Source organism: Pygocentrus nattereri, chromosome 15, assembly GCF_015220715.1.
Source record: "Pygocentrus nattereri isolate fPygNat1 chromosome 15, fPygNat1.pri, whole genome shotgun sequence".
NCBI lineage: Eukaryota > Metazoa > Chordata > Actinopteri > Characiformes > Serrasalmidae > Pygocentrus > Pygocentrus nattereri.
Window position 1 is genome coordinate 6,989,256 of NC_051225.1, and position 24,480 is coordinate 7,013,735.

Sequence of the window (24,480 nt, forward strand, 5' to 3'; positions counted from 1 at the left end):
TATCGGCTGTATTTGCGGGATTTAACAGAAGAAAAGTTCTGTTAAACCACGACTAGAATGGCCAATGCCAATTTACAGGTAAGCAACTTTCCACTTTGTCAGGTGGGTTATTAGCACCAGTGGCTAATCCCCTCTAAAATCACAGGGAAATACATGGAAATGTGCTGAAAACGCGTTGGCACTAATACTGTTTCTCATGCTTAATGTTAATTTGAAGTGTAGTGGTCTACATACACAATGTGACAATGTAATGTGGTTTGTGTATAGTATATATACCAGTATATAGGCTTGTTAAGACACTATTTGAGTTGAGAACAGTAGGTTAGCTTAAACTACACCCCTGTGAATGTATTGCTGTTTTAATAATGTTTAAGTGGGAGTAAAAGTAACCTAGCTTGAATTGAAAAGGTCCAAAAAGGTCTCCAGGACTGAGTTTCTGTAGGGGAATTTCTTAGCACTGTCCAGCATCAGTCCTAGTCAGAGTAGTAAATGAGGTTTGATGGGCTGTTTTCTGCACTTTATGCACCCCTTCAATGTGAAAGCTCCAAAGAGAGAAGTTGGACTAACCGAAAAACAGGTCAGGAGCTGAACTGGCAGAACAGACTGAAACTAAACCTAGGAAGTAATGAAATGAAGGACTCAAATGCAACACAGTTAGTGTAGTTTCTTTCTTTTCTTTAAATGGACTTGAGTAAACATAATATTACGATCCATGATTTCATTTGCTGATCCAAAAGAAATTGGAATCAAGGCATTTGCACCTGCTTGTTTGACAGTACATGAGGTTTAATGAGATGTTCGAGTTTCCGTATCGTTCAGATATCTAGGTGTTTAAGAATGAAGGCCGACCTCAGGCTTTTTTTTTTATTGGTTCTGGTATGCACTTGTTGTTCGAACCAGCCAAACAGCTAATCGTGATATTTCCACAGTACAAATATTTTAACTCTTATTTCTTGATTATTCAAACAAGTTAATGGTTCCGTCACGTTCACTCAGTCACTGAGGTCCCCAGTCATTTTTAAATCATTGAACTGTGAACGTATTTGTACCAATCCCAAGCAGGAGATTCCTGTTAGACTAGATGTTTGTCTCGTTTTGACTCCTTCCCTTTTTGTGTTGCAGAAAGCTATTGACTTGGCCACCAGGGCCGCAGAGGAAGACAAAGCCAAAAACTATGAGGAAGCTCTTCGCTTGTACCAGCATTCAGTTCAGTACTTTCTACATGTGGTGAAGTGTAAGTGAGGCTTGACAATCAGTGTGCTGGACTCAGTGGATGGGCTCAATGTTCAGACAAGCTTAGTTTCATTTTCTGTTCCAAAGGCCTGTGCTGTACACCTGCACTGCACAGAGGTAGTGTTTTGACTGCTTTAACAACATGGTTCTCGTTGAGCTGGAGCTTCGTGGCTGTGAAGCCTTCGCTCAGCTGGATCAGGTGTGTTGGAGCAGGGAAGAGTTCCCCTAGACTGGAGCTTAGAATTTCTGCCCTAAAACACCTGAATCTACCCTTATTATTATATATTACATGGGTTGAATCTTGAAAAACACAAAACAGTGCAGTGCAAACAGGACACCTCAAGACACCAATGTGACAAGTAATCTATTTTTTATTTTTATTTAGTAGTTGATTTCATATAGTTTGCCCGTTTAATATAAATACACACACACACACACATACACATATATACACAATTTTTTTACATAATTGGCCAATTGAATGGACCAAGAGAAAAGGTCCAGAATGGAAAAATGATTTATCCATTTACTTCCATTAAAAGTTACATTTGTCCTTGTCCTATGAAGTTACATTTTTTTATCCTCGCTGTCCAAAGAAAACCATGTATTTCCATTTTGTTGATTATTTTTCTACATCATTTCAGCACACAAGCTGTCTTTTACATAGTGTAAAAAAGTCATGATAAATGGGTCAATAGAAATGCTGTAGAATCACTTACAATAAAATCTGTTTACATTAACTGACATTTAAAGGTAAGAAGGTTTTTGCCTTTTGGAGATCTTTGTTTTTTTGGACAGTGACTTTATATATATATATATATATATATATATATATATATATATATATATATATACACACACACACACACACACACACACACACACACACACACACACAATATATAATATTAGTCTTCATGCTACAGTTACACTGTGTGAATTAGTTGTGCTGTGTCCTGCAGATGAGGCTCAGGGTGACAAGTCCAAGCAGAGCATCCGGGCAAAGTGTGCAGATTATCTAGACAGAGCTGAGCAGCTGAAGGAGTACCTCAAAAAGAAAGAGAAAGCAGGACCTGCCAAGCCTGTGAAGGTGTCTGATGATAAAGGGTTAGAGTCTATCAGGATTTGGATTGGTGATAAACTATTCAACAGTTAAAATTCGAAAGAATCTGTATTTCACATGAAATGACCTTTTTACAGGAATGACAGTGATGATGGCGACAAGTCAGAGAAAAAGAAATTACAGAATCAGCTTCAAGGTGTGTGAAACTGTTTCTGTGTCTGTATCAGATGTAAACACTCTGCAGTTTAATTCTCTTTTGGTTTATTGTGTGATGTTCCTCCAATTTATTATGCACTGAGAGATTTACATTTACTGCATTTAGCAGACGCTCGTATCCAGAGCGACTTGCAAGAAGTGCTTTGTCTATCTAGAGAAAGTATCTTTGCTAGTTACCAATAGGTTATAGAGAAAGCCAGTCCTGAGCTCAGATACTGCTAAAAACAAAAGTCACTGTTTATACCCAGAGAAAAAGGTAGAGAGCATTGTGTTATTAGTGGATATCATGTACATTAGAAGTGGTTTTTGTTTTGCAGGTGCCATTGTCATGGAGAAGCCAGATGTTAAGTGGAATGATGTTGCTGGCTTGGAAGGAGCTAAAGAGGCCCTGAAAGAGGCTGTGATCCTACCAATTAAATTCCCTCATCTTTTCACAGGTACAAGTCACATACACACAGCTTATAGCCTACTTACAGTATACAGACGTTTGAATACCCCCTGGCAAATGACATCTTTTGTTGATTTTCAGTGAAAATAACGTAACACACTCTCTACAAGGAGCAAACTTGAATATTATATATTTATCTAAATTTTTAGTGCACAGTTTCTATTTAGTTAAACATATTGAGAAAAAAATGAATGTGCCTTTTATTAATTATTTATTAATTATAATAATAATTAGTGTTTCCTGTACAGGTTTTGTTTTCACCTCGAAAATCAACAAAACATGGAGCTCAGATGTGTTTAAATAAGTTAAGTTATTAAGCCAATATTTTTCTGGTATGTTTTTGCATATTTTATATACAGATTTTTTACCCTAAAAAAATTGCACTCATATATTCAGCCAAAAATATTTTTTCCATAGTTTTTTCCACATTTTTCTAATGCTGCCAGCAATCTGCATGACTGACTGACTGTGAAATAAATAAATATTAATAATAAACATAAAATAAACAATTTTAACACATAACAGCAATAACAGTTCTTTGAATCAAAAATCAATAATTAGTAAAATAATGTCAGTGATTCATCAACATTGTTCATTTTCACTCCCTTGTGGTTGCTTGTCCTACATGTGACTCACATCCACACGTCTTCCTTCATCACCAGGAAAACGAACTCCATGGAGGGGGATCTTGCTTTTTGGTCCTCCAGGCACTGGGAAGTCCTACCTGGCCAAAGCAGTGGCCACTGAGGCCAATAACTCCACTTTCTTCTCCATCTCCTCCTCTGACCTGGTGTCCAAGTGGCTGGGCGAGAGTGAGAAGTAATGTGGATATTACATTGTCAACACGCTGGGTGTGTTTGAGTACAGATGGTCGTATGCAAAGGTTGAACAGCCCTTTGTTGATTTCCTAAATGAAAATAATTCAACACGTCCTCTACGGAGAACAAACTTAAATATGTTATTTTTTACGTTTACTGCACAATTTCTGTTTATTTGCTGAGTATAATATAGTGGAGAAAAAAAAAATCAACTATAAGATACAAAATATGCCCTAACCTCTGTACAGGCCATGTTCAGCGTCTTATTTTTTCCCCAAAATGTTAAATTCAGCAAATAAAGAGTAATTTTGGGTTCAAATGTGCAGAAGTGTGTTCTCGGTAGAGAATATGTACTGATGTAGAGGATGTTCACTCATTTCACTTAGAAAATCAACATATCGCCTTTTGACCAGGGGTGCCCAAACTTTTGCATATGAATGTCTCATCTACATGCAGCGTTTTCCAGTATGGATTATTTGAACTGTAAATCATGACAGAAGACCGGACAGTTTGCATTAGTCTAACAGTTAATTTCTAACTAATCCAGCCTCTTTATTTAATGTTAATGTTTATGTAACATAATCTAAAGAGGCGCATGAAATTGCTCTAACACATTGATTACAGAACAGGATGGTATGTGTTTTTGTTCATTAATGTGACTGAAATTGACGCATAAAAAGGACAGTTAACATTTCAGTTATAGGGAAATTGTTTGCAATGAGATTTACTTATTTTTAATTTAGAGTTAATGGGAAGCTTCTGAATACAACTACCAGTTTGATAAATTTCTAGACTTTTATTAAAAATGAATATTCAGACCGCACTTTGTCTTCTTAATCAGTGACCCGAATACATGTAACAGGTTGATGATTTGATAAGGAACAACTTGATAGTCATTTTAAGATGCCTTGCTAAATATGATTAGAAACAGATTAAACAGCTCCTAATGACCTGTTTTGTGTTTTCATCTCCAGGTTGGTTAAGAACCTCTTTAGCATGGCACGGCAGCACAAGCCCTCCATCATCTTCATCGATGAGATCGACTCTCTGTGTGGCTCCAGGAGTGATAATGAGAGCGAAGCGGCTCGCAGGATCAAGACTGAGTTCCTGGTTCAGATGCAAGGTAAATTGAGGGCAATAATAGGGCAGGTTTTATTCAGTGACCAGAAAATGAACAAGCTAATCTTCTCTTGGCTGTATCTGTAGGTGTGGGAAACGATAATGAGGGAATTTTGGTGCTTGGAGCAACTAATATACCTTGGACTCTGGATTCTGCAATCAGGAGAAGGTGAGTGACAGTACTTATGGTTACATTGCATAAAAATACTCCTTTATTGCTTTTACTTTTCCATATTCACACGGATGTAATGGAGAAGATGGGAAAAGATGCTAAAAGCCAGAGACTATACATTTTCATTTAATTTTCCAGCCAAATAGCCATTGAGTACAAGTTATGCATTTCTCAAGAGGCCACTTAAATAAGGAAGGGGGAAGTCAAAGTAAAACAAATGAAAAACGGGAAGATTCCATAAGTGGAGTTCAAAAGATATTTTAAAAAAATGATTAGAAGATACAGAGCAAATAGGACTCTGCAAGACCTGGTAGACACCTAAACTGTCCCCATCAGATAAACACATTTCAAGCTTTAATGTTTGAGAGAGAGGAGAAAATCAAGCTGCTTCAGATCTGAAAACATCCACAGGTGTTTCTGTCCATCCTTCCACTGTGAGAAGACCACTCGGCGCTGTGTAGCTGTTAAAAAGTCCTGACTGCTGAAAATTTTTTTTTCCCAAATTCCCATGATGTCTCTGACTTTTGTACAATACTACAGGTGTGTTTTGTCTGGTACCACTCTTGTCCATCAAATGACTGATCAAGCTGAGCAATGTTAACCTATTGATGCAAAAATTTGCATCAAATAAAATGAATACAATATTATGGCAATTGGATTTGTCCATTAGTTATTTAATGCCAGTGTTAGTTCTGATGTTGACCCTGCTGTCAGCATTGCTGCATCTCTGGTTCTGTTTGTGTGGTTGAGGTTTGAGAAGCGTATCTACATCCCACTTCCCGAGGAACATGCTCGATCCTTCATGTTCAAACTCCACCTCGGCACCACCCCCAATAACCTCACTGATCAAGACTTCATCACCCTCGGGCAGAAGACCGAGGGCTACTCGGGCGCGGACGTCAGCATCATCGTCAGGGACGCCCTCATGCAGCCCATACGCAAAGTCCAGTCATCCACCCACTTCAAAAAGGTAGTAGAGGATGTACTTCGGCCTAATCCCATTTTACTCCTTGCCTCTACCACTTAGCCCTTACCCCTTCGTTTTGTGCATTCACACCAAGGGGTAGGGTGTCCCAGTTTTTTGTTGAGATAGAGGGGTAGGGTGAAGGGTTGGGGCTACACGGCCCTCCAAATGAAGGTTTTCCTGAGGCACTCTCCAAACAGAATGCTATGAGAAAAAAAGAAAAACCTGGCAAAATGGTTGCGCCATTTTAATAAGAAATGCGATTGGGTTTTTGTTTTGGTTGAGGAGGTGTCCAAATCAAGTGTGGAGATGATCGATATTGAACATTTGACCAGTAGAATTTACTTAATTAATGGACACAACTTGAATTATTAAACTAGTTGAAATAAGAACTCAGTTTAATGTTAATGCCACCTGACCTGCATGTATTTAATATAATATTCACTTGTCCCCAACACTTGGTTGAATGTAGATATCCCTACTTCTACTGCCATCTAAATTGATTTGAATAATTTTTTCATGTATGCAGGTCCAAGGAAAGACATGGAACAACCCTGATGTAATTGTGGATGACCTATTCACCCCATGCTCTCCAGGTGACCCTAACGCAATAGAGATGACCTGGGTGGACGTTCCAGGTGATAAACTGCTGGAGCCCATCGTTAGCATGGTGAGAGTGATGTGAAAGTGGTACTGTGCTGCTTCTTAATGCAAAGACTTCTAGCCTCATTAACTGAACCTGAATCTACAAGACTTGCCCTACTCGCTAGGAGTGAGTTTGTGGAGACGGTAGGGAGGAGCAGGGCTGTGTTCATCTCTTGCTATCAGACCAATGTTTGCTAATCAGGGCAATCTGTTAGCTGTTAGCCTTGAGCAGTTAGCATTCTCCTCCAAGCACATTCAGCTGATCAGTAAGGTTGTACTTGATGAGCGGAACTTAGAGATTCAAGAGTTTTATTGTCATGTGCACAGCAGAACAGACAGTTGCACTGTACAATGAAATGCTTACTTTGCTGTAAAATATAAAATGTAACAACTTTTGCATGAGCTGTTTTTTGTTTTACTTGTTTAAAGTAATTAAAAATTCAGCAAATAAATAGTAATTGTGCACTACATTGTGCATAATTGTGTTTTCTACAGAGGATGTGTTAACTTAGAAAAAACCCAAACGTGTAATTTGACCAAAAGCACCCAGTCCTCGCCCATGTGTCTTTTCCTTCCAGGCGGACATGCTCAGGTCACTGGACAAGACCAAGCCCACTGTGAATGAGGAAGACCTGGAGAAGCTGAAGAAGTTTACAGAGGACTTTGGCCAGGAGGGCTAACTACACCATCATCCTAAAATATAAAAACTCTTCTTTTATTCTTTTTTTCCCAGCATAATTCTAACTCAGAACAGTGAGATGTATTGCGAATACATTTGTGATTACCTCATTATGGCATCTAGGCCCTCTTGAGATCCTCGAGATTGAGAGATTGTGTTGAAATAGCTTTGGTGTTGGGTGTTTTGATGAACTGATATATGTATTTATTGAATATGGTTATAATATGTAGAGACCGGACGATACCCCTTTTACTTTTCCGATACCAGTGCTGATACTGGAACCTTGAGTAGTGACAAATACAGATATCCAGAAGTCTTTCAAAGCTATGAAGAGGTCATGAGGTCATGCTCCAAGTGCTGAAACACTGTCCTTCCCCATAGTTCATAACTTGACAAGACAGTGTGACTGTGTGTTACTACAGGATGGATTATTTACAGGATTGGATCAGATTCATTCTTTTTTCCCTCCGATATGCAGTCCAGGATTTTCTGCTATCAGCCTGGTTATTGATATTCCAAATCTTATTATGTAGAAATATTAACTGGATAGCATCTCAAAGTGCCAGGGCATATTTTTGAATTATAACCTCACTAGCTTGACGTCTGTTACAGATTATTATTCAGGAGTTCAGCGTGTTTTAGCAAAGCGGGGTATGAGTTTGCTGACTGTCAAAGAGCCATGTGATATAAATGTGTTTTTGTCTGTTCAGTCTATATATGTACAATCATACACTGTTAAAAAGCAATTCTTTTATCTTTTTACCTTTTTAAAATAGCTGTGAGTACATCAGCCAGTGTGGTATTTTTTTTACACACAAATTTCATTCACTACTTTGATTCTATTGCTTGGGTTGATCTATAGAATATGCCACTTGGCCTTCATTACAACATTAAGGTTCTCTAAACTTGCCATATTTATAACATCAGACAACCAGCACTGACTTCATCACAGTCACAACCATAGGTGTATTTCCTATTTTACAACAACACATCAGCGTCTTATGAACAACTGACTGTTCTTTAAACAGATATAATGCGAAACGTGCAAAGGCTAGAGAGATGCTTCGTTAACAGGAAGGCGTCTGTTTTCTCATCCTGATGTGGAATGATGGCCATGTGATCATAGTTTCATAAACCTGAAGGGTTTAAGCCACGCTGAAAAGGTGGTCTGTATTATTGGTAAAGCAAATGCCTTTTAGTACATTCTTAGAAATCAATATGATCTGTTTTCTCATATTAATTTGTCATATTTATAACTTCCTCTGCAGGCAGTTTAAAATATATTCTTAAAACTTGCCTTAAATGGTTAATCGAGTTAGGCTGGCTTTACACTGTGAAACTTTCATGCAACTAGTTACATGCAACATACAATTTTTTTGGTTAATTAGCAGCACCGTATTGTCCCAGGTATATAGCCACTTTATTGACTGTCCAAAACCACCAGTGAACCCACATGTGTTCTTTCCTGGTTTATATGTAATATTGCTGATAAAATACAGTTATATGCACATGTTAACGTGCTATTATTCATTTGCTAAACCGGGGGGTGGGGTGTGGGATAAAACCTAAAATCTGTCCTGTGCAATAGTTAAGGCACCCCTTTGTATTTGATGCTGTATTTTTTTCCAATATGTAAATAAATAATAAAAACCTTGAATTATGAGTTGCAGGAAATATGTTTTAGGCAAAAACCTCCGAACCGTCATGACGCATCACACAAGTGATCACTTCATAACTTTCTGCGAGGGAGCTTTTATGGGCATTAACCTCAGACGTCTGGTTCCTATCACTACCACTGTGAACACGCTAGAATTAAGCATTGTGAAAGATTCCTGCTGAATGTTATGTCAGACCTGAGAACAATAGATTATATACAGATGGAGAACACTGTAGTAGAGTGCATGAACTCAGATTGTGAACACTTACTCGAAACACGCTGCACATGTAAGATATTTTAACACCACGTTGTAAAATTTTACAGGGAGATGGAGCCAAAAGTAGCATAAGGAGCTTATCAATGGCTATAATACATATACACACTCGACACACATAAAAAGTCCATAAAACTGCATTACTTTTGTTACTCAATGAATGCAAAGTGCTTTGTGTCTTACATGCCATTGTTTTCTATTGCACTTTCTATGACACTAGAAATGAGATTCAGATGCTCACACTACTAAACACAAAAAGCCTAATCAAGCAGTTTCTCTCGCCTGGTATTCAGGTTAAGTACTTTATTGATTACAATCATGACAGTAAAATATTGCAATGCGGCAAACGGTGAAATGTTTGAGCAACAAGTGCAACTGCAGACACAGACGGTAACATGAAGAGGAAATGTTTAGAATAAGAGCATCACCTATATCACCCTCTGGAATTTTCTACTTCGCTGGTCCACAAAGTACAGGCCAGGGCGTATCTGTTATGCATCTGTAAAATGGTCAACGTATGTCAAATTAAATCAAATACAATTCAAATGTAACTTCTCTCATCTAATTTCTATTGTGATAAAATGTGCAAAGTGACAAATGTAGTCAATAAATAACAAATCAGACATATCCGGTAAACGTTACAGTAACTTGTATATGAAAACTGACCAAATGAACGGACGAGACAATGCCCATTTCTAATGACTTTTCTTATTTTCCCTGCAAAATCACTCCTACGTTTTGAGCATTCCCACGTTCCTGGCCTTGCCGGGTCACAGCTCTGCTGCCTCATTTGAAAGCTATTTTTCACAAATAAGAAAAAAAAATCCCGAGAATGAAAACAAACATTTATCTCGTAACACAACCAGAATAAATAACTTCACACTGCAGAGGAGCGTTTTTAAAGCATTATCATTCTGCACAAAAAAAGCAGCATCATTATAAAGGAACACCTTATCAAATAAGCACTTCAGGAGTGTAGGTCAAATGAGGTTTCTGTGAAGGCCTCGCGCAAAAATTCTGATATTAGCAGCCAAACTCTTGTTTTTTTTTTTTAGGGGGGGTTTAACGGTTTGATCTGTAGGTCTCCCCATAAAGCCACAATGGGAGTCTATGTACACACTAAGCCCCCAAATAAGCCAGTTCAGCAACAGCAAAGAACCCAGAAAAGTCATCGCCACTCCAGATCAATACAGATCAACCAGTGTCCCAAATACAGTTTCAAAGTTACAGAACCTTTCCTTGAAGGTTTAATTAGTGTGCTGGCCATGTTAGATGTTTGTTAGGACAACTAACTGACTATTTTATGGATCATCAAATGCTTTGTGCTGCAAAATGTACTTTAAGTTTGCTGGGACCAATCCAACAATTCCAGACTGGAACATGTTCGTTTTCCTGCTAAGTGTCAGTTCATGCCTGTTTGGTCTCAGCAATATTAAGAAGGTACAGGAAAGGATAATACAAGACCAATCGTCTTAAACTGAACACATTCCATGATGAATACAGTTGTTCTTCATTCAATACCTTTATAATCGAAGCAGGTGACCTAGTTTTTATGATCAACCACTGTAAGGCCTTTGAATAGTGTTCTGATTTACAACTGTTTCACACTGTCTCACATGTAGTAAAGTGCAAAACAAACTCAGTTCTACTGCACCCCAGCTGTAAATGCTACCATAAGGCTTTAGTATATAGAGGGATTAAAGGCCAAACAGATCACAAACGTCTCCCTCGACACAGCTAACGCATTAGACCTAGTTATTAAGATACACAGGAACTGCAGCAATGTTAGGACAGTAGCAGAACACAGTCTGAACTGCAAAGGGTCTCAGAAGGACAGAAAAGACAGGATCTTAACTCCACAGGCACGTTAAAACACAGAGAAAAGGGAACCGATAGCCAATCCCGTTGCAGCACCAGCCAGCATCCCGAGAGCCATGTCTCCCGCATCGTCACGGCGACGGTCCTCAATGATGACGTGGTTGACTTCACGTGGGGGGTAGGCTCCTGAACAAAAATGACAAAAGTATGAAAAATAAATACAAAAAAAATATCAATAAATAAGCCCACTGACCATCCACTTCATTAACTACACCTCCTTTTTTCTACACTCTTTATCAGCTCCACTTACTATATAGGTGCAGTTTGTAGTCCTACAGTTACAGACTGTAGTCCATCTGCTTCTCTGATACTTTATTAGTCCCCATTATGCTGTTCTTTATGGTCAGGACCCCCACAGGACCACTGCAGAGCAGGCATTATTTGGGTGGTGGATCATACTCAGCACTGCAGTGACACTGATGGTGTGTTACTTTATGTTGCGCTGGTACGAGGGGACCAGACGCAGCAGTGCTGCTGGAGTTTTTTTCATTTAAAAGAGACAAGGGAGGTGTGCTTAATAAAGTGGCAGGGCAATGTCTAATCCGTCTATGTATCTCTCTACAAAATATACTGAATTCAAAACAATTTAAATGATTAAAATACAAATTGAGGATCTACTTAGACTGAGCTAGGAGGACCGACTGCCAGCAGCAGCTCAATCTACCTTGGTAATGATATGGAGAGGCAAACGTATCCGGCTGCCCACCTGCAGAGTAAACCACATGGGCCGCATAGGGGGGAGTAGGATGAGGGATGTAGCCTCCATACTGGTTCGGATAGTACACCTAGGCAAAAAATAAACATGGGCATTAAAATAAGTACATTTTTAAGCTCCACATTTATCTCTAAAATGAACCTGTAAAGTGTCTTGACCGCTGGGATAGGCTCCACCACCCCCAGCGACCCAGAAGGATAAGCGGTTTCAGAAAATGTGTGTGTGTGTGTGTGTGTTTGACAATCTGTGAAAACACAGCAGCCAGAGCGATATTAGTTCCATTCTTAACTGAAAATGACCACATAACTTTTAATATAGAAACGCTCAGGAAACAGCATATCAACACTGATGGGTATCATTATTGGGCTCATATCAGCAAAAAGTCTGGACTGGATACAAGAACAACAACAAAAACAAAAACAAATTGAGCCTGAAATAGTGCACAGTCAAGCTGTTCACATCTTACATTAACATGTATTTAATGTCCACACAGTTTACTACGGCCCGACTTCATTTACACTTTTATCTCAAAGTGTCCCCTGAATAGGCGGATGGGATCTAAACAACACACACATGACTTCCATTTTATTTCGGGAACTCTACTGTAAACATTAGGAGTCGAGAAAAATAATCTGATTCTTAAACACAAAGCGATTCTCTGTTTAGAGATTCTAAAGCGATTTTTGTTGTAATCAGATTTTTGCACAGCGTCCGATGTAAAACAAACTCATGCACAGTTACACTACAAAGTAAATACAAAGTAAAATACTTTGGCACTGCTTGGCCTGAAGGATGAAAAGAACATGCAAAATCTCACAAATGCACACGTTTGTAGTCACAACTTTGATTTCATAAACACAAAAATTGTGAGTATATGAAAAAGGCCTGAAACCACCGTAAAAATGAGCTCACCCAGCAGGCTAACCCAGCAATATTCAGAGTTAGGTTATATGCTTGCATACAAAGCAAAAAATGTTATCCGACTTGTTTATTTCTTTTTGTTGCTATTTTTTATTATAGATTTTACACAGTAGATGTGTAGATCTACAGTAGATGAAAGTGAAATCGTCTACAGAATTTACAAAAGTGTGCAGAGTGTATGCCACACTCAAATTTAACTAAGCCAACACTTCTTGTACCTGAGGAGTCGGATTTAATTCCGCATATGAAGGCGGGGCAGAGGCATTCACCTCCTGTGTAAACCCAAACTGAGGGGGTGCCACCACCTGTTAGACAAATAAGAGAATAGCTTAAACATCAACATTTCAACACTTCACACAGCTAAATATGGAATATTTCCTGCTAATGTAAATGCTAAAGTGCTAAAGCATGCAAAAAGTTAATCGTCTATGTTTTATGCCTACAATATATTCACCGACAGCTCTAAGGTCAAAGTACAGAGAAACAAACACAGGCCCCGAGGCTTAAAAAGTCAACTACTCCACCCATAATGTGTTTGCGTGAGTAAGAAATGACTCACAGTGTTGATTCTGGCGTCTTTTAGGGCCATGGTCCAGGCTCTGGGAGAAAGGGGGCAAAAAGTGAACAGTAATGTTATTTATACTGAACACACTGAGGGTCTTGTCTTCGCTAGTCCCCCCAAAAGTACAGCCTCATAACATCAGCAAAGTAAGTAAACGATATTGCCAAGTTACACAGGCAGGTGCTCATATTTCTGATTGTATTTGCTTTGTTCACTGATTTTTTAGCCAAATTTTTGTGTGTTGCCAAGTGAAAGTTTGGATCAGCTGACTTACAGAGCGTCATCTGCACTGTCTGCGCAGAGGCTGATGACGCGTCCATCGCGACACACGATTTGAAGAAGGGAGTCTTTGCCCTTTCCTTCAGGTGGGGTCAGCTCTGGCAACAAATTGACCAAGAATGAGAGACTGGAAACTCATGCAAGTTACAGGTAGGGAAAAGTAAATGAGTAAAATGGAATGAAAGCCACGTAAAATAATAATGCACTGAAAAGGGAATGTTTGGCCAGTGGAGATATTAAAATGTTCCATCTACACACACACACACACACACACACACACACACAAATATTTTCTAATACTCACAACAGTAAAATAAAATACAGATATTTTAATGCAGTAAGCCCAGCATCAGCGTAGATGTACAAAACATACACCATATCGGATGATATCAAATATCGTCCAGATCATCTGCCCAATACCCATATTTTTTCCAAAGGAAAAACTAAAGATGTGCCTGATATCTGACGGATAATGACAATATATTAGACTATCCCTAATATCAAAACATGCTTCCTACCTCTACAGGCACTGGCATTCCGGATGTTGATGCACTCCACCCTCATATGGATCTCATCCTCCATGTCACGCCGTTGCTGGTCATCATAGAAAATGAGACGGCCATCTGACCAGAGGTCAAACCAATTTTTCTTCCAGCGACGCAAGATGGTGCCTATAATCAAATTTAGGGTTGGCGTAAAAATGCATAGCAGGAGTCTAGGAACTTGTCAAAGTCATTAATGAAGCTGACGAAGTGAAGATCTAAGAGAGAAGTAATTAATAAAGTCCTGATCGAGGCTATAAACATCACACTTCAAAGCCTACGTCACTACACAGATCTTGATTTACCCTGTAAACTTCAAACTGTAATTAATTGAGAAAAAATGAATGAAATCATAATTTCGCCTGTAAACATTACAACAACACATATATAGAGATAGTAAGACAACACCATTTGTCTGATGAAAATACAAACATCGCAGCAAGAACGTATTAACAATTTAAGTAACACAAAAGGAAATTCAATAATCATTTGTAAATATTAAATATAAAATTACACTCATTAGACATCACTAAGTTGAGTATTACAGACAGGACACTGAAATCAACAATGGGAATGAGTTATAGTCACTCACTCTGCCTGTGGAGCCACCCGCTTTTAACGAACGCCATTCTCGAGGTCCGGATCACCTGCGAAGCGAATATCGATCAGAAGCCGTTCTGCGGTGCTAACCGGCGGTTCCGCCACATCAGCGTCCGGACAGTTCGCCCGTCTCTCGGCGCTTCCAGCTAAAGCTAACGCCACAGTTAACTCCGCTAAGCAGAAACTTCGCGGCGGTGCAGACGGACAGAAAACACGCTCAGGTTTGGATGAGCGTAATCTGAACCTGTCTATCTGAACGCGAGTGAGTATTTAATATCCACAGTGATGTAAACAGGGAATAAACTCCTCACCCTCCCACTCGCGCTGGCGACCAGCGACCTGTTTCTGCTGTGGGGCGGAGTGACGTCTTCAGGATCAGCTGCTCCATGCCCGGATGTGGGCGTGGCGTGGCTGGGGAAGCTGGGAAATGTATTTTGTTAGTTGACTTACCGAAAGAGGTGGGGCGGAGAAAGACAGAGAGAGAGAGAGAGAGAGAGAGAAAGAGAGAGAGAGAGCAAGAAAGAGAGAGCAAGAGAGAGAGAGAGAGAGCAAGAAAGAGAGAGAGAGCAAGAAAGAGAGAGAGAGAGAGAGCAAGAAAGAGAGAAAGAGAGCAAGAAAGAGAGAGCAGGAGAGAGAGAGAGAGAGAGAGAGAGAGAGAGAGAGAGAGAGAGAAAGAAAGCGAGAGAGAGAGAGAGTGAGCAAGAGAGAGAGAGCGAGAAAGAGAGCAGGAGAGAGAGAGAGAGAGAGAGAGAGAGAGAGAGAGAGAGAGCAAGAAAGAGAGAGCGAGAAAGAGAGCAGGAGAGAGAGAGAGAGAGAGAGAGAGAGCAAGAAAGAGAGAGAGAGCAAGAAAGAGAGAGAGCAAGAAAGAGAGAGAGAGAGCAAGAAAGAGAGAAAGAGAGCAAGAAAGAGAGAGCAGGAGAGAGAGAGAGAGAGAGAGAGAGCAAGAAAGAGAGAGAGAGCAAGAAAGAGAGAGAGAGAGAGCAAGAAAGAGAGAAAGAGAGCAAGAAAGAGAGAGCAGGAGAGAGAGAGAGAGAGAGAGAGAGAGAGAGCAAGAAAGCGAGAGAGAGAGAGAGAGAGAGTGAGCAAGAGAGAGAGAGCGAGAAAGAGAGCAGGAGAGAGAGAGAGAGAGAGAGAGAGAGAGAGCAAGAAAGAGAGAGCGAGAAAGAGAGCAGGAGAGAGAGAGAGAGAGAGAGAGCAAGAAAGAGAGAGAAAGAGAGAGCAGGAGAGAGAGATAGCAAGAAAGAGAGAGAAAGAGAGAGCAAGAAAGAGAGCAGGAGAGAGAGAGAGCAAGAAAGAGAGAGAGAGCAAGAAAGAGAGAGAGAGCAAGAAAGAGAGCAAGAGAGAGACTAAATTCGCTTTTTACTGCTTTAGCGCACTGCCATGCGATAGACGGACAAATAGATAGATAGACAGTGTCTTCTACTGCACTTGCTCAGTGTCCTGTTGATGCTTTTCTGCTATACAGTGACTGGGTATCTGAACTGAACATGAAAGTAATTGGGCACGAGTACTTTGCCTCTCTGACCACTAGATGGAGCAGTTTTATCTCTATAGTAATTAGGCCTGTTCAAAATACTGACCTAATAAAATACATCCATAAACCGACAGATCAGTTTATAACATCAAAGAGCTTTCCTTGCATGATTTTAGAGTAACACAGGGGTCAAAATCTAGATGATGTCGCCTAAAAATCTCGGACTTCTGCCTAAAATAAAGTGGGTATTTCCAAAAGGTGCCAGGCAAAATAAATCTTTTAAAACGTAGTTGGCATGTTACAGCAACATGGTGCAACACTTCCTAAGACTTTTATATTATTTTTCTTTTCCACAGCTGAACTCACACTCATGGATGACATCACCAGTCAGTTGGCAAAGCTGAGTTCATTTCAGCTCTGCTCAAAGTAATCTCATCCAAACCTCATTCGCCCATGCAGCCCAGGCCAACAGGCCCCAGATTGGAGCGGTTTATGCGACATTGTGTGGCCAGTGGTTGGCCATAGTGGATTTCATTTTGTCTTAATCCGCTTGATTTTTTGAACAGATTAACCTCACAAACCCAATTGTCGACCTCCAGGGGGACGGTATGCCAGAGCATGGATAGATGTGAGAAGACCTCTCAGTTTGTCAGTGCTGAGTTTCTAATGAACTGGTCAAAAATGAAGCTGTCAGGAGGAACAAATGAGAATCATGGCAAACTTTGCTTCTTATTTGGATGAGCATCCCTAAATCCATGGAAACTGCTGACTGAAAGGTAATGCTAACTCTGCAGAAAATATGGTGCTTTTATTCATTGGGAAAATACACTAAAGCCTCTGTTGTTTAAATGGACAGAAGGAAAGAAAGAAAGACAGGAATTGTGTATTGTTTTAGTCCCACATTTAATCCTATTAGTCAAAAGCATTTTGTGGTTTCATCATTGGTCAACAAGCCAGTCTAAGTCAGGGCTTTGCTATGTCATGCTGAAAGCTCTTTACCTTCGTGTATTGTATCATGACCTGGTTTTGTTTCGGAGCAGCAGTGGGTCTTTGAAGGCCGTGGATCACTTTTGTTAGCCATTTAGCGTGTAATTAGAGTGGGCTTGAACAGAAAAAAGGTCTATTTCACAGTATGCGGCCCACTTGAGTTGCACTTTGTGCGAACGTCTCTCATAGAGGAGAGAGAACAGGGCTGGTTCTTGTTATGAGTGGGCAGTTGACACATTAACCAGAGCAAAGTTGTTGGAATGTTGAGTCTGTTTCAAGGGGAGAGCAGGCAAGATTTTTCGTGAGGCCTCTCAGTCAAAACTCAGGTTTCAGACGAGGGTGTCTCTGTTTTTGCATCACTGGATCCGAGTGCAGACCAAGCCCAGTGCTGTTTTCTGTTATATCTGGCGTTGCTTCAGAGCCGGAGACCGCATACATCTTCCAGTTCCAATAATACACAAAATGTTCCCCAAACGTCACTTCCAGCAGGTTGCTGGATGTGTTTTTAGTGCACAGGTTCAGTTATGGTTCCAGTGTGAAGCCCACAGAGACGCAGAAGTGACGGATCTCAATGAATCAGTCAAGTCCGAATTCATAATCAACGAAGGAAATTCCTTGGCAGCTGGAATATGTGCCTGGAGACGTCTGCACTTCCTTTCCTCTCCGTTTAAGATTCCTTCTTTCTTTTCTCCCCCCTCAGATTGAAGGGTAGGATTACAGCCCACCCACTATGGGCTGACCTCTCTGGCAGCTCCACCAATAGACTTTCACTGCTGTCCTTCCTTCAGCCTATTATTTTCAAAGCTGGTCATAACTGTCTCCTGAGCAACACAGGGGTTTCTATACATGTGGATCTCTTACAATCAGTTTCTGCCCATGTGCTGTAGCTCCGGAGAGGTGCTTGTGGAAGAGGATAGATGGTGGAAGCAAGGGAGGAGACAGTTGGGAAATCATGTCCTTCAGTAGTGGGAGTGTTTCAAGCCAAGCTTGAGCTGCTTCCAAAACAGCTGGAGCAAAGGAGGGAGAGAAACAGAAAGAAAGCACAAAGACTGTGGCTTAAAGTTAAACCAGAAGCTGAACTGCTTGGCTGCTGATGGTTGACTCTTTGTAGGTAGAGTCTTTAACATTAAACATTATCCTGGACTGTTATAGATGGAGGCCAAGGTGAAGATGAACATACACCAACAGACGGAATGAGGTAAGATGCTGAAATCTGCTATTTGTCTTTCCTCATATTCAGTTGTTTCACTGCCAGCTTTAGCTTCCATGTTAGTGAAAGTCTTTTACTTATCCTATACATAGTATTGAGCATTGAAATTATTGTGTTGAGGCCCAGATAAATGCCTTACAACACAGTTACCAAAAGAAGAGAGAGGGACAGCACAGCTATGTTATTTTGAGGCTTATGCTAAAGCTGACAACAGCCTATTTGTTTTTGATTTACTGCCCATCGTGCCGGTTACTGAATAAAGTTCAAACAAATTTGTTTAAATGGCCCCAAAAGATCCACTTCTCGCTGTGGGGGCTGTTTTATTCCCTGTCTGACGCATTGGGCCCTTCGGCGAAGGGGTGAGCACCCAGAGGCTTTACAACAGAAACTGCTGTGCTGGTGAAGTTCACACCGCAAGAGACTCCAGCCTTGAGCAGACTGTTCCCCCTTAGTCAGGACTGACTAAGGATTGCTTTGCGAATGGTACAATGAGATATTATATTAACCCCTTAAATGGCCAGGGCCCACCGCATTGAAGTCCCTGTAAATTGTTATATGCAAAGCTGTGGTGGGACCCTGAAGGATACATCTCAGTACCTTTAGTCAGGGAACATAACTGAACCAGAATCCACTGAAATGATGTTTTCTAAACTGTACTGACTCCACAGACCCCGTCTCGCCTCCAGGCTTTTATTATTGTTCTGTTTTAAAACATTCGGCTATGAAAAGGTACAAATACGAACTTTTCACCTGGGAAAACTTATTTAAGGTGCACAATTGGACCTTAAAACCGCTGCTGTACCTTTGAGGGTACATTTACATTGTTTGTACCATGATGAAGGAAAAATGTACCTGCCCAGAACCGTTATATCTGTTAGTGTGGTTACTGAATAATAAGCCTTAGTGTGAAATAAGCTTGGAATTTTAAGGGGTTCAGAAAGTAATATACAATAGTAGGCCTTTATTTTTGTATTGGTGTTCCTGAATGGTCAAAACCTTGCAGGGCACTGGACAGATCTGGGTTTGATGTAGGAGAAGAAGGAGAAAGGGAGAAAACTTTGGTTGTCCTGTTTGCATATGAATTCCTTTGAAATGGGCTCATTATTTCCAGAGATAATCCTGAGATGTAGAGAAAGAGTTCTTGCATTTATGCTTATGTTTAAGGCGCAAAGCTAAGCTATTTCAACCTTGCTCTGTTCTCCTAGCTGGTTTTCCAGAACTGGTACTTTTTCTTTGTTTAATTAGAAGGTTATTTGGCCAATACATGAGTACGCAGTACCACACTTCATTGAGACCTGGATGCCATGCTTACAATGCTCTCTGAAGATCTAAACCATTATTATGGCTCCCTGAAGATTTATATATGTGTATTCATACAGAACGATCCATCTTGAACATGGTAGAATGAATTTTGACGATTCGGCACTCAGCAGGGTGTATCTCAGCGTGGACTGGCGGATGCTCCCCCGGAGGAGATAAGCTAGCCTGAGCCATAGGGAGTCCTAATTAGGAGGAGACTAATTAAATCAAATTAGTTTCTCAGAGAACTCAGTCATGCGTTAACTTCTTACCTCAGTGTACATTTGTCTCTGTATGTTTCTCTTTCTTCTTGACTACTTCAGCGACTGTAAGTCATTATGGCAAAGAACAAAGATCCACATGTAGTTTTCTTTTTGCTAATTACACCAACATCATGCCGGCAACTGAATAGTTTTCATTCTTGGACTCTGAGGGGAAATTCAGTCATTTGGACATACTAAGCTCATGTTACATCATGCTGTGAGAGAACTTTAGCTCTAAAGCTGTCTGCTATCTGTAATCAGGGTGAAGTACAGTATGTGGCTGCATAATCCATTCTCATGAAGGCCCAGACAGTATGAAACTTTTGTGAACAATACTGATACTAAGGGAGTGTGTGTGTGTGTATGTGTATATATATATATATATATATATATATATATATATATATATATATATATATATATAAATGTGCACACACACACACTACTCATAAAAAGTTAGGGGTGTTTGGCTGAAATTGGGTGAAATTTATGGAAAATGTGCAATGGTGATTTCTTCATCTCAAACAATTTATTGAAACAAAAGCCAACAGTGGTGTGGCTGTAACAGTGGTGTGGCTAGTGTTGGGGTATAACGTTACCCCAACAAAAAATGTCAATGTCTCAATAACTTGTCATGTGCCCTTGAGCATCAATCACAGCTTGACAACGACGTCTCATGTTGTTCACAAGTCGACTCATTGTCTGCTGAGGCATGGCATCCCACTCTTCTTGAAGGGCAGCTCTCAGGTCATTGAGGTTCTGGGGTACAGAGTTACAAGCCTCTACTCGGCGACTCAGCTGATCCCATAGGTTTTCTATTCAGGTGTGGAGAAAGTGCAGGCCACTCCGTTTGAGGTACCCAGTCTCCAGCAGCCGTTCCTTAATGATGCGACCTCAATGAGCTGGAGCATTGTCGTCCATGAAGATGAAGATGAATTTAGCCCTGTGTTGTTCATGCAGAGGCACAGTGACTGGATTAATGATGTTATTCAGTAGTATGGGCTCGTCACTGTACCGTTCACAAAGTCTAGGGCAGTTCTATATTGACTAGACACACCTGCCCACACTGTAACACCATCACCACCACCACCTTGCGGTAAGCTCCTTGTTAGAGAACAGCCAGTTGTGCAAAAAGTACTGAAACAGTGAACAGTTGGACATGTGCATTCAAAAGTTTAGAGAAGGTCACATTAAGTTCACCTGTAAAGTTTAGAGTGCATTTTAAGTTAATTGTAGTTTTGGTTTACGTTCATTACTTTTCTTAATTTTCAGTAAAGTTATGCTACAATTTTGTTTATATAACACATTATCTTCATGCTAAAGGTTAGCTTTGGATATTTAGTTTCATATTTTAAACATAATGGTGCTGAAATTACATTTATCAACAGTTGTCACAAAGCAACTTTTCATCAGGTTGTCAAAGACGGAAAATGACCCTAGGTCAGAACTCTAGGATGTATGATAAGCATGGGTCAAGAGGTTTTCGCTTGTCTACCCTGCTGAAGAAACAAGTACAAACCTTCAACGTTTCAAGCTGGTCAAAGGTAGTCTGTGCTGGTTTATGCTAGTCTAGTTCTGGTCCATGTTGGTAACATACCAACAAGAAAATATAACGTGTGCTAGTTTTGTCTGTGATCAGCATATCAGCTTCCGTTGCTGCTGACCAGCTGGTTTTCTGGTGGCCAGCCATGCTGGTCTATGCTTGTTTTTCTAGCAGGGCATGTGGAGACCATAGTATGACCACTTTTTTCTGTTCAAATTTGTTCAAATTCCTAATTATGAAATTATCTGATTGTGAGTTACACTTAGTTGATAGGCCTGTCATGATCATCAAATATTAGCGGACGATTAATTTGCCAAATAAATAAATGTGATTAATGATTTAATTGTCTATTGCTATTTCAGTACAAGCCTAAAGTGCCCAAACTGGCTAGTTAGCTATCTTGCTGGTCGTACTGACATGTACTGGCATATATAGTGCACTGTTGTTTGTCTCTGTGACACAATATCAATTAGCAAAGCTGATTTTTATCTTGAGAGAAAAATGCAAGTGAAAACATTCATTCTGTTAGCACACATGCTAAAAACATGTAGCTACATAGCTATTAAATAAGCTACTTGCACTTTCTAGATGTGTTATAGCACCAAGTTAGAAGGTAGAACTTTTCTTGTGTTCATAAGACCCATAATGTGTTGCAATGAATTTACATTTATTTGCCTCAACTCAACACACCCAGTTCACATTCTGCTCATTGTGGCATAATATGATTGTGAAATTGAATGACTTTGGAAAATAATTGCCGTCGTCTTAAACTATTACAGTCATCCCAAATAATCCCTGCTGAAAAAACAGCACAGACCAGCATGTACTCCCATGCTTGTCTAAGCTGGTCTGTGCTGGTTTATGCTGGTCTAGCGCTGGCCTGGTGCTGGTTTAGCTGGTCACCCTGCATGGTCATGGTGGTGGACCAGCATACCAGCATCCAAAATATCATATGCTGGTCTATGCTGTTGGGATTGCAATTAGGCGAATGTGTAGTAATTGTGACAGGCTTATTAGATTCTCAACAGGGTTAGGATGGATATTTTGTTAAATTTAAAATAAAAGGGTAAATACTTTACTTTTAATGTAAGTCAATGGAACCAGAGATTTTTCCAAGTCATTTTGAGGAATTTCTTTTAGTCCATTCATCATGAAATTTACGTACAATGTAAAGGACAATGGATATTTTCAAATTATGTCAGAAACTGAAAAACATCAAAAATGGAGATATGAGGTTTTCTTCCAACAACAGCGATATATATTTTTCATTAATTTGCTTTGGGAAATGTTAAGCTCTAGGGCTGGAGGTGATGTGTCTGTTTTGAGGAATATGTAACACTGGGCCAGGTTTGTATTTGCGTGGATGCACATGGAAATATGGCTTACATTTTGTATATAGAATAGTACACGTCATTGAAGATTGATGAGATTTTTACATGGAACTCCATCGATTCTCCATGGTCAACAGATCGGTGTCATATAGCTTAGACCACTGAGTTCACAGAGACTAAGTGGTGCATTTTAATGATGTGCAGGATACTGAGCATGTTTCTTATTCAAGTAGCTCAGATTATTTATAATCAAATTATACACTTAATATGTACGGCGTGTTCAGACAGTATTGTGCTTTCTGTGTATCTGTGTGCTATGGGAAATAATGTAAGCAGTAACCCATTTGTCTGAAGTATGAGCAGATATGTCTGAATTAATTTATGTCTTGTATGTTCTATTTGCACACTTCCTTCTGTTTTGGATGCTCATGTCTTGGATGTTCTTGTAAGCTGGCTGTCATACCTCATATTGCTAAAACCTTTTCATGCGTAATTTAATCCTTGACATGTAAATAAATAAATTCAGAATGAGTTATTATGATAAGTGCATTGTAGATAAATTTACTGGCCATTTCCAAGTTAGCAAAATTTGTCTGACTCACTTGTGGGTCACACCCTTTCTTTGTTCTGGCCCAGTATATAGCTGGGTCATCAGCCCAGATCTGGTCCACACTGTAAAGTGAGTAGAACTGAAGGATATGGCCTAAATCTGGCCCAACTACATTGTTGGTCCACAATACACTGTTGGTCCACAATACAGAATTGTCTCACAAATGTAGATGCAAGGCAAAATGGTACAAAGCTTTACCTGAAGTCAACCAGCACTCAAGTAGAAAAGTTAGAATTGTCCCAAAACTGTCTGCTATCTGGGCTACTATGCAAAATGACCATGAACCATCACACTGTTTGAGTTTTACATATGTAATGATTGCAAAATAGCAGTAAAATGGGGGCAGTCGTGGGCTGGAGTTTAGGGAACCAGCCTTGTGACCAGAAGGTTGCCAGTTCAATCCCCAGAGCTGACTAGTACATGACTGAGGTGCCCTTGAGCAAGACACCTAACCCCCAACTGCTCCCCGGGTGCTGCGGATTGGGCTGCCCACTGCTCTGGGCAAGTGTGCTCACTGCCCCCTAGTGTGTGTGTGTGCTCTCACTAGAGTGCATGTGGTGTTTCACTTCACGGATGGGTTAAATGTAGAGGTGAAGTTTCCCCGTTGTGGGACTAATAAGGGTCACATAGCAAACGTAAGCTTTCATTGGGTGTTATTTTGACATTCAACTCCCTACATGTAACTTTCAATCATAAATAGATCTTAGAAAATATGTTTTAGTACAAAACCTTCTCTGAAAAGTATCGTAAAACAATAGCAGGCATCAGGCAATGTATTCATAACAATTTTGTATAATATCTTTCTCTGAACGAGCTTTTACAGACATGGAACGCTACTTTGGATGTCTGGTCAATTAGTTTAAACGTCTGGTTAAATAGGCAAAAAATCTCATTGTTATTTTTCTATTCAATTCAGTTCAGTTGATTTCAATTCAATTCTAGTCTAACCTGCTAAAGGGGAACTCGACTGTAATATTA

General features: G+C 40.0%; 3 protein-coding genes across 6 annotated transcripts in view; 2 read left to right on the plus strand and 1 right to left on the minus strand.

Annotated features, from left to right (window-relative positions):
* Positions 1–9,020, plus strand: part of LOC108429511 (vacuolar protein sorting-associated protein 4B-like) — a 9,150-nt gene extending 130 nt beyond the window's left edge. Inside the window, exons 1-11 of the mRNA XM_017701292.2 lie at positions 1–78; positions 1,123–1,234; positions 2,196–2,340; positions 2,434–2,492; positions 2,830–2,949; positions 3,623–3,779; positions 4,753–4,901; positions 4,985–5,066; positions 5,820–6,039; positions 6,563–6,703; positions 7,257–9,020. The exon at positions 1–78 is cut by the window's left edge and continues 130 nt beyond it. Coding sequence (XP_017556781.1) covers positions 58–78; positions 1,123–1,234; positions 2,196–2,340; positions 2,434–2,492; positions 2,830–2,949; positions 3,623–3,779; positions 4,753–4,901; positions 4,985–5,066; positions 5,820–6,039; positions 6,563–6,703; positions 7,257–7,358 — 1,308 coding nt within the window. The 5' untranslated portion in view covers positions 1–57 and the 3' untranslated portion in view covers positions 7,359–9,020. The remainder of the gene's footprint in view (positions 79–1,122; positions 1,235–2,195; positions 2,341–2,433; positions 2,493–2,829; positions 2,950–3,622; positions 3,780–4,752; positions 4,902–4,984; positions 5,067–5,819; positions 6,040–6,562; positions 6,704–7,256) is intronic.
* A 540-nt stretch (positions 9,021–9,560) lies between these two features.
* plekhb2 (pleckstrin homology domain containing, family B (evectins) member 2) lies at positions 9,561–15,155 on the minus strand. 2 transcript variants are annotated; one of them, XM_017701295.2, is made up of 7 exons: positions 14,778–15,155; positions 14,162–14,314; positions 13,639–13,741; positions 13,362–13,401; positions 13,021–13,107; positions 11,873–11,951; positions 9,561–11,292 (listed from the first exon to the last, which is right to left on the minus strand). In XM_017701295.2, the coding sequence occupies exons 1-7, from the start codon at positions 14,812–14,814 to the stop codon at positions 11,156–11,158; spliced, it is 636 nt and encodes a 211-aa protein (XP_017556784.2). In that variant the 5' UTR covers positions 14,815–15,155; the 3' UTR covers positions 9,561–11,155. The 2 variants fall into 2 exon arrangements, with proteins under 2 accessions (XP_017556784.2, XP_037401313.1); XM_037545416.1 differs by having other exon boundaries at positions 11,831–11,951; positions 14,778–15,154.
* Positions 15,156–16,972: 1,817 nt separating this feature from the next.
* The window catches only part of si:dkey-121a11.3 (uncharacterized protein KIAA1614), a 42,148-nt gene continuing 34,640 nt past the window's right edge, over positions 16,973–24,480 (plus strand). For 2 of the 3 annotated variants that reach the window (XM_017701296.2, XM_017701298.2), the window contains exon 1: positions 18,086–18,444. The gene's annotated coding sequence lies outside the window, so the exon portion shown is untranslated. Of the gene's footprint in view, positions 17,036–18,085; positions 18,445–24,480 lie in introns of those variants that run through there. The other variant, XM_017701297.2, reaches the window with a different exon arrangement.

Excerpts from the sequence above, each read along its gene's own strand:
- plekhb2 (XM_037545416.1), bottom strand. The coding sequence starts at position 14,814 with ATGGCGTTCGTTAAAAGCGGGTGGCTCCACAGGCAGA. Across the intron at positions 13,108-13,361 it reads AAGACGCCAGAATCAACACT|GTGGTGGCACCCCCTCAGTT; the intron begins GTGAGTCATTTC and ends TTTGTCTAACAG. Across the intron at positions 11,952-13,020 it reads AATTAAATCCGACTCCTCAG|GTGTACTATCCGAACCAGTA; the intron begins GTACAAGAAGTG and ends TTTTTTGCCTAG.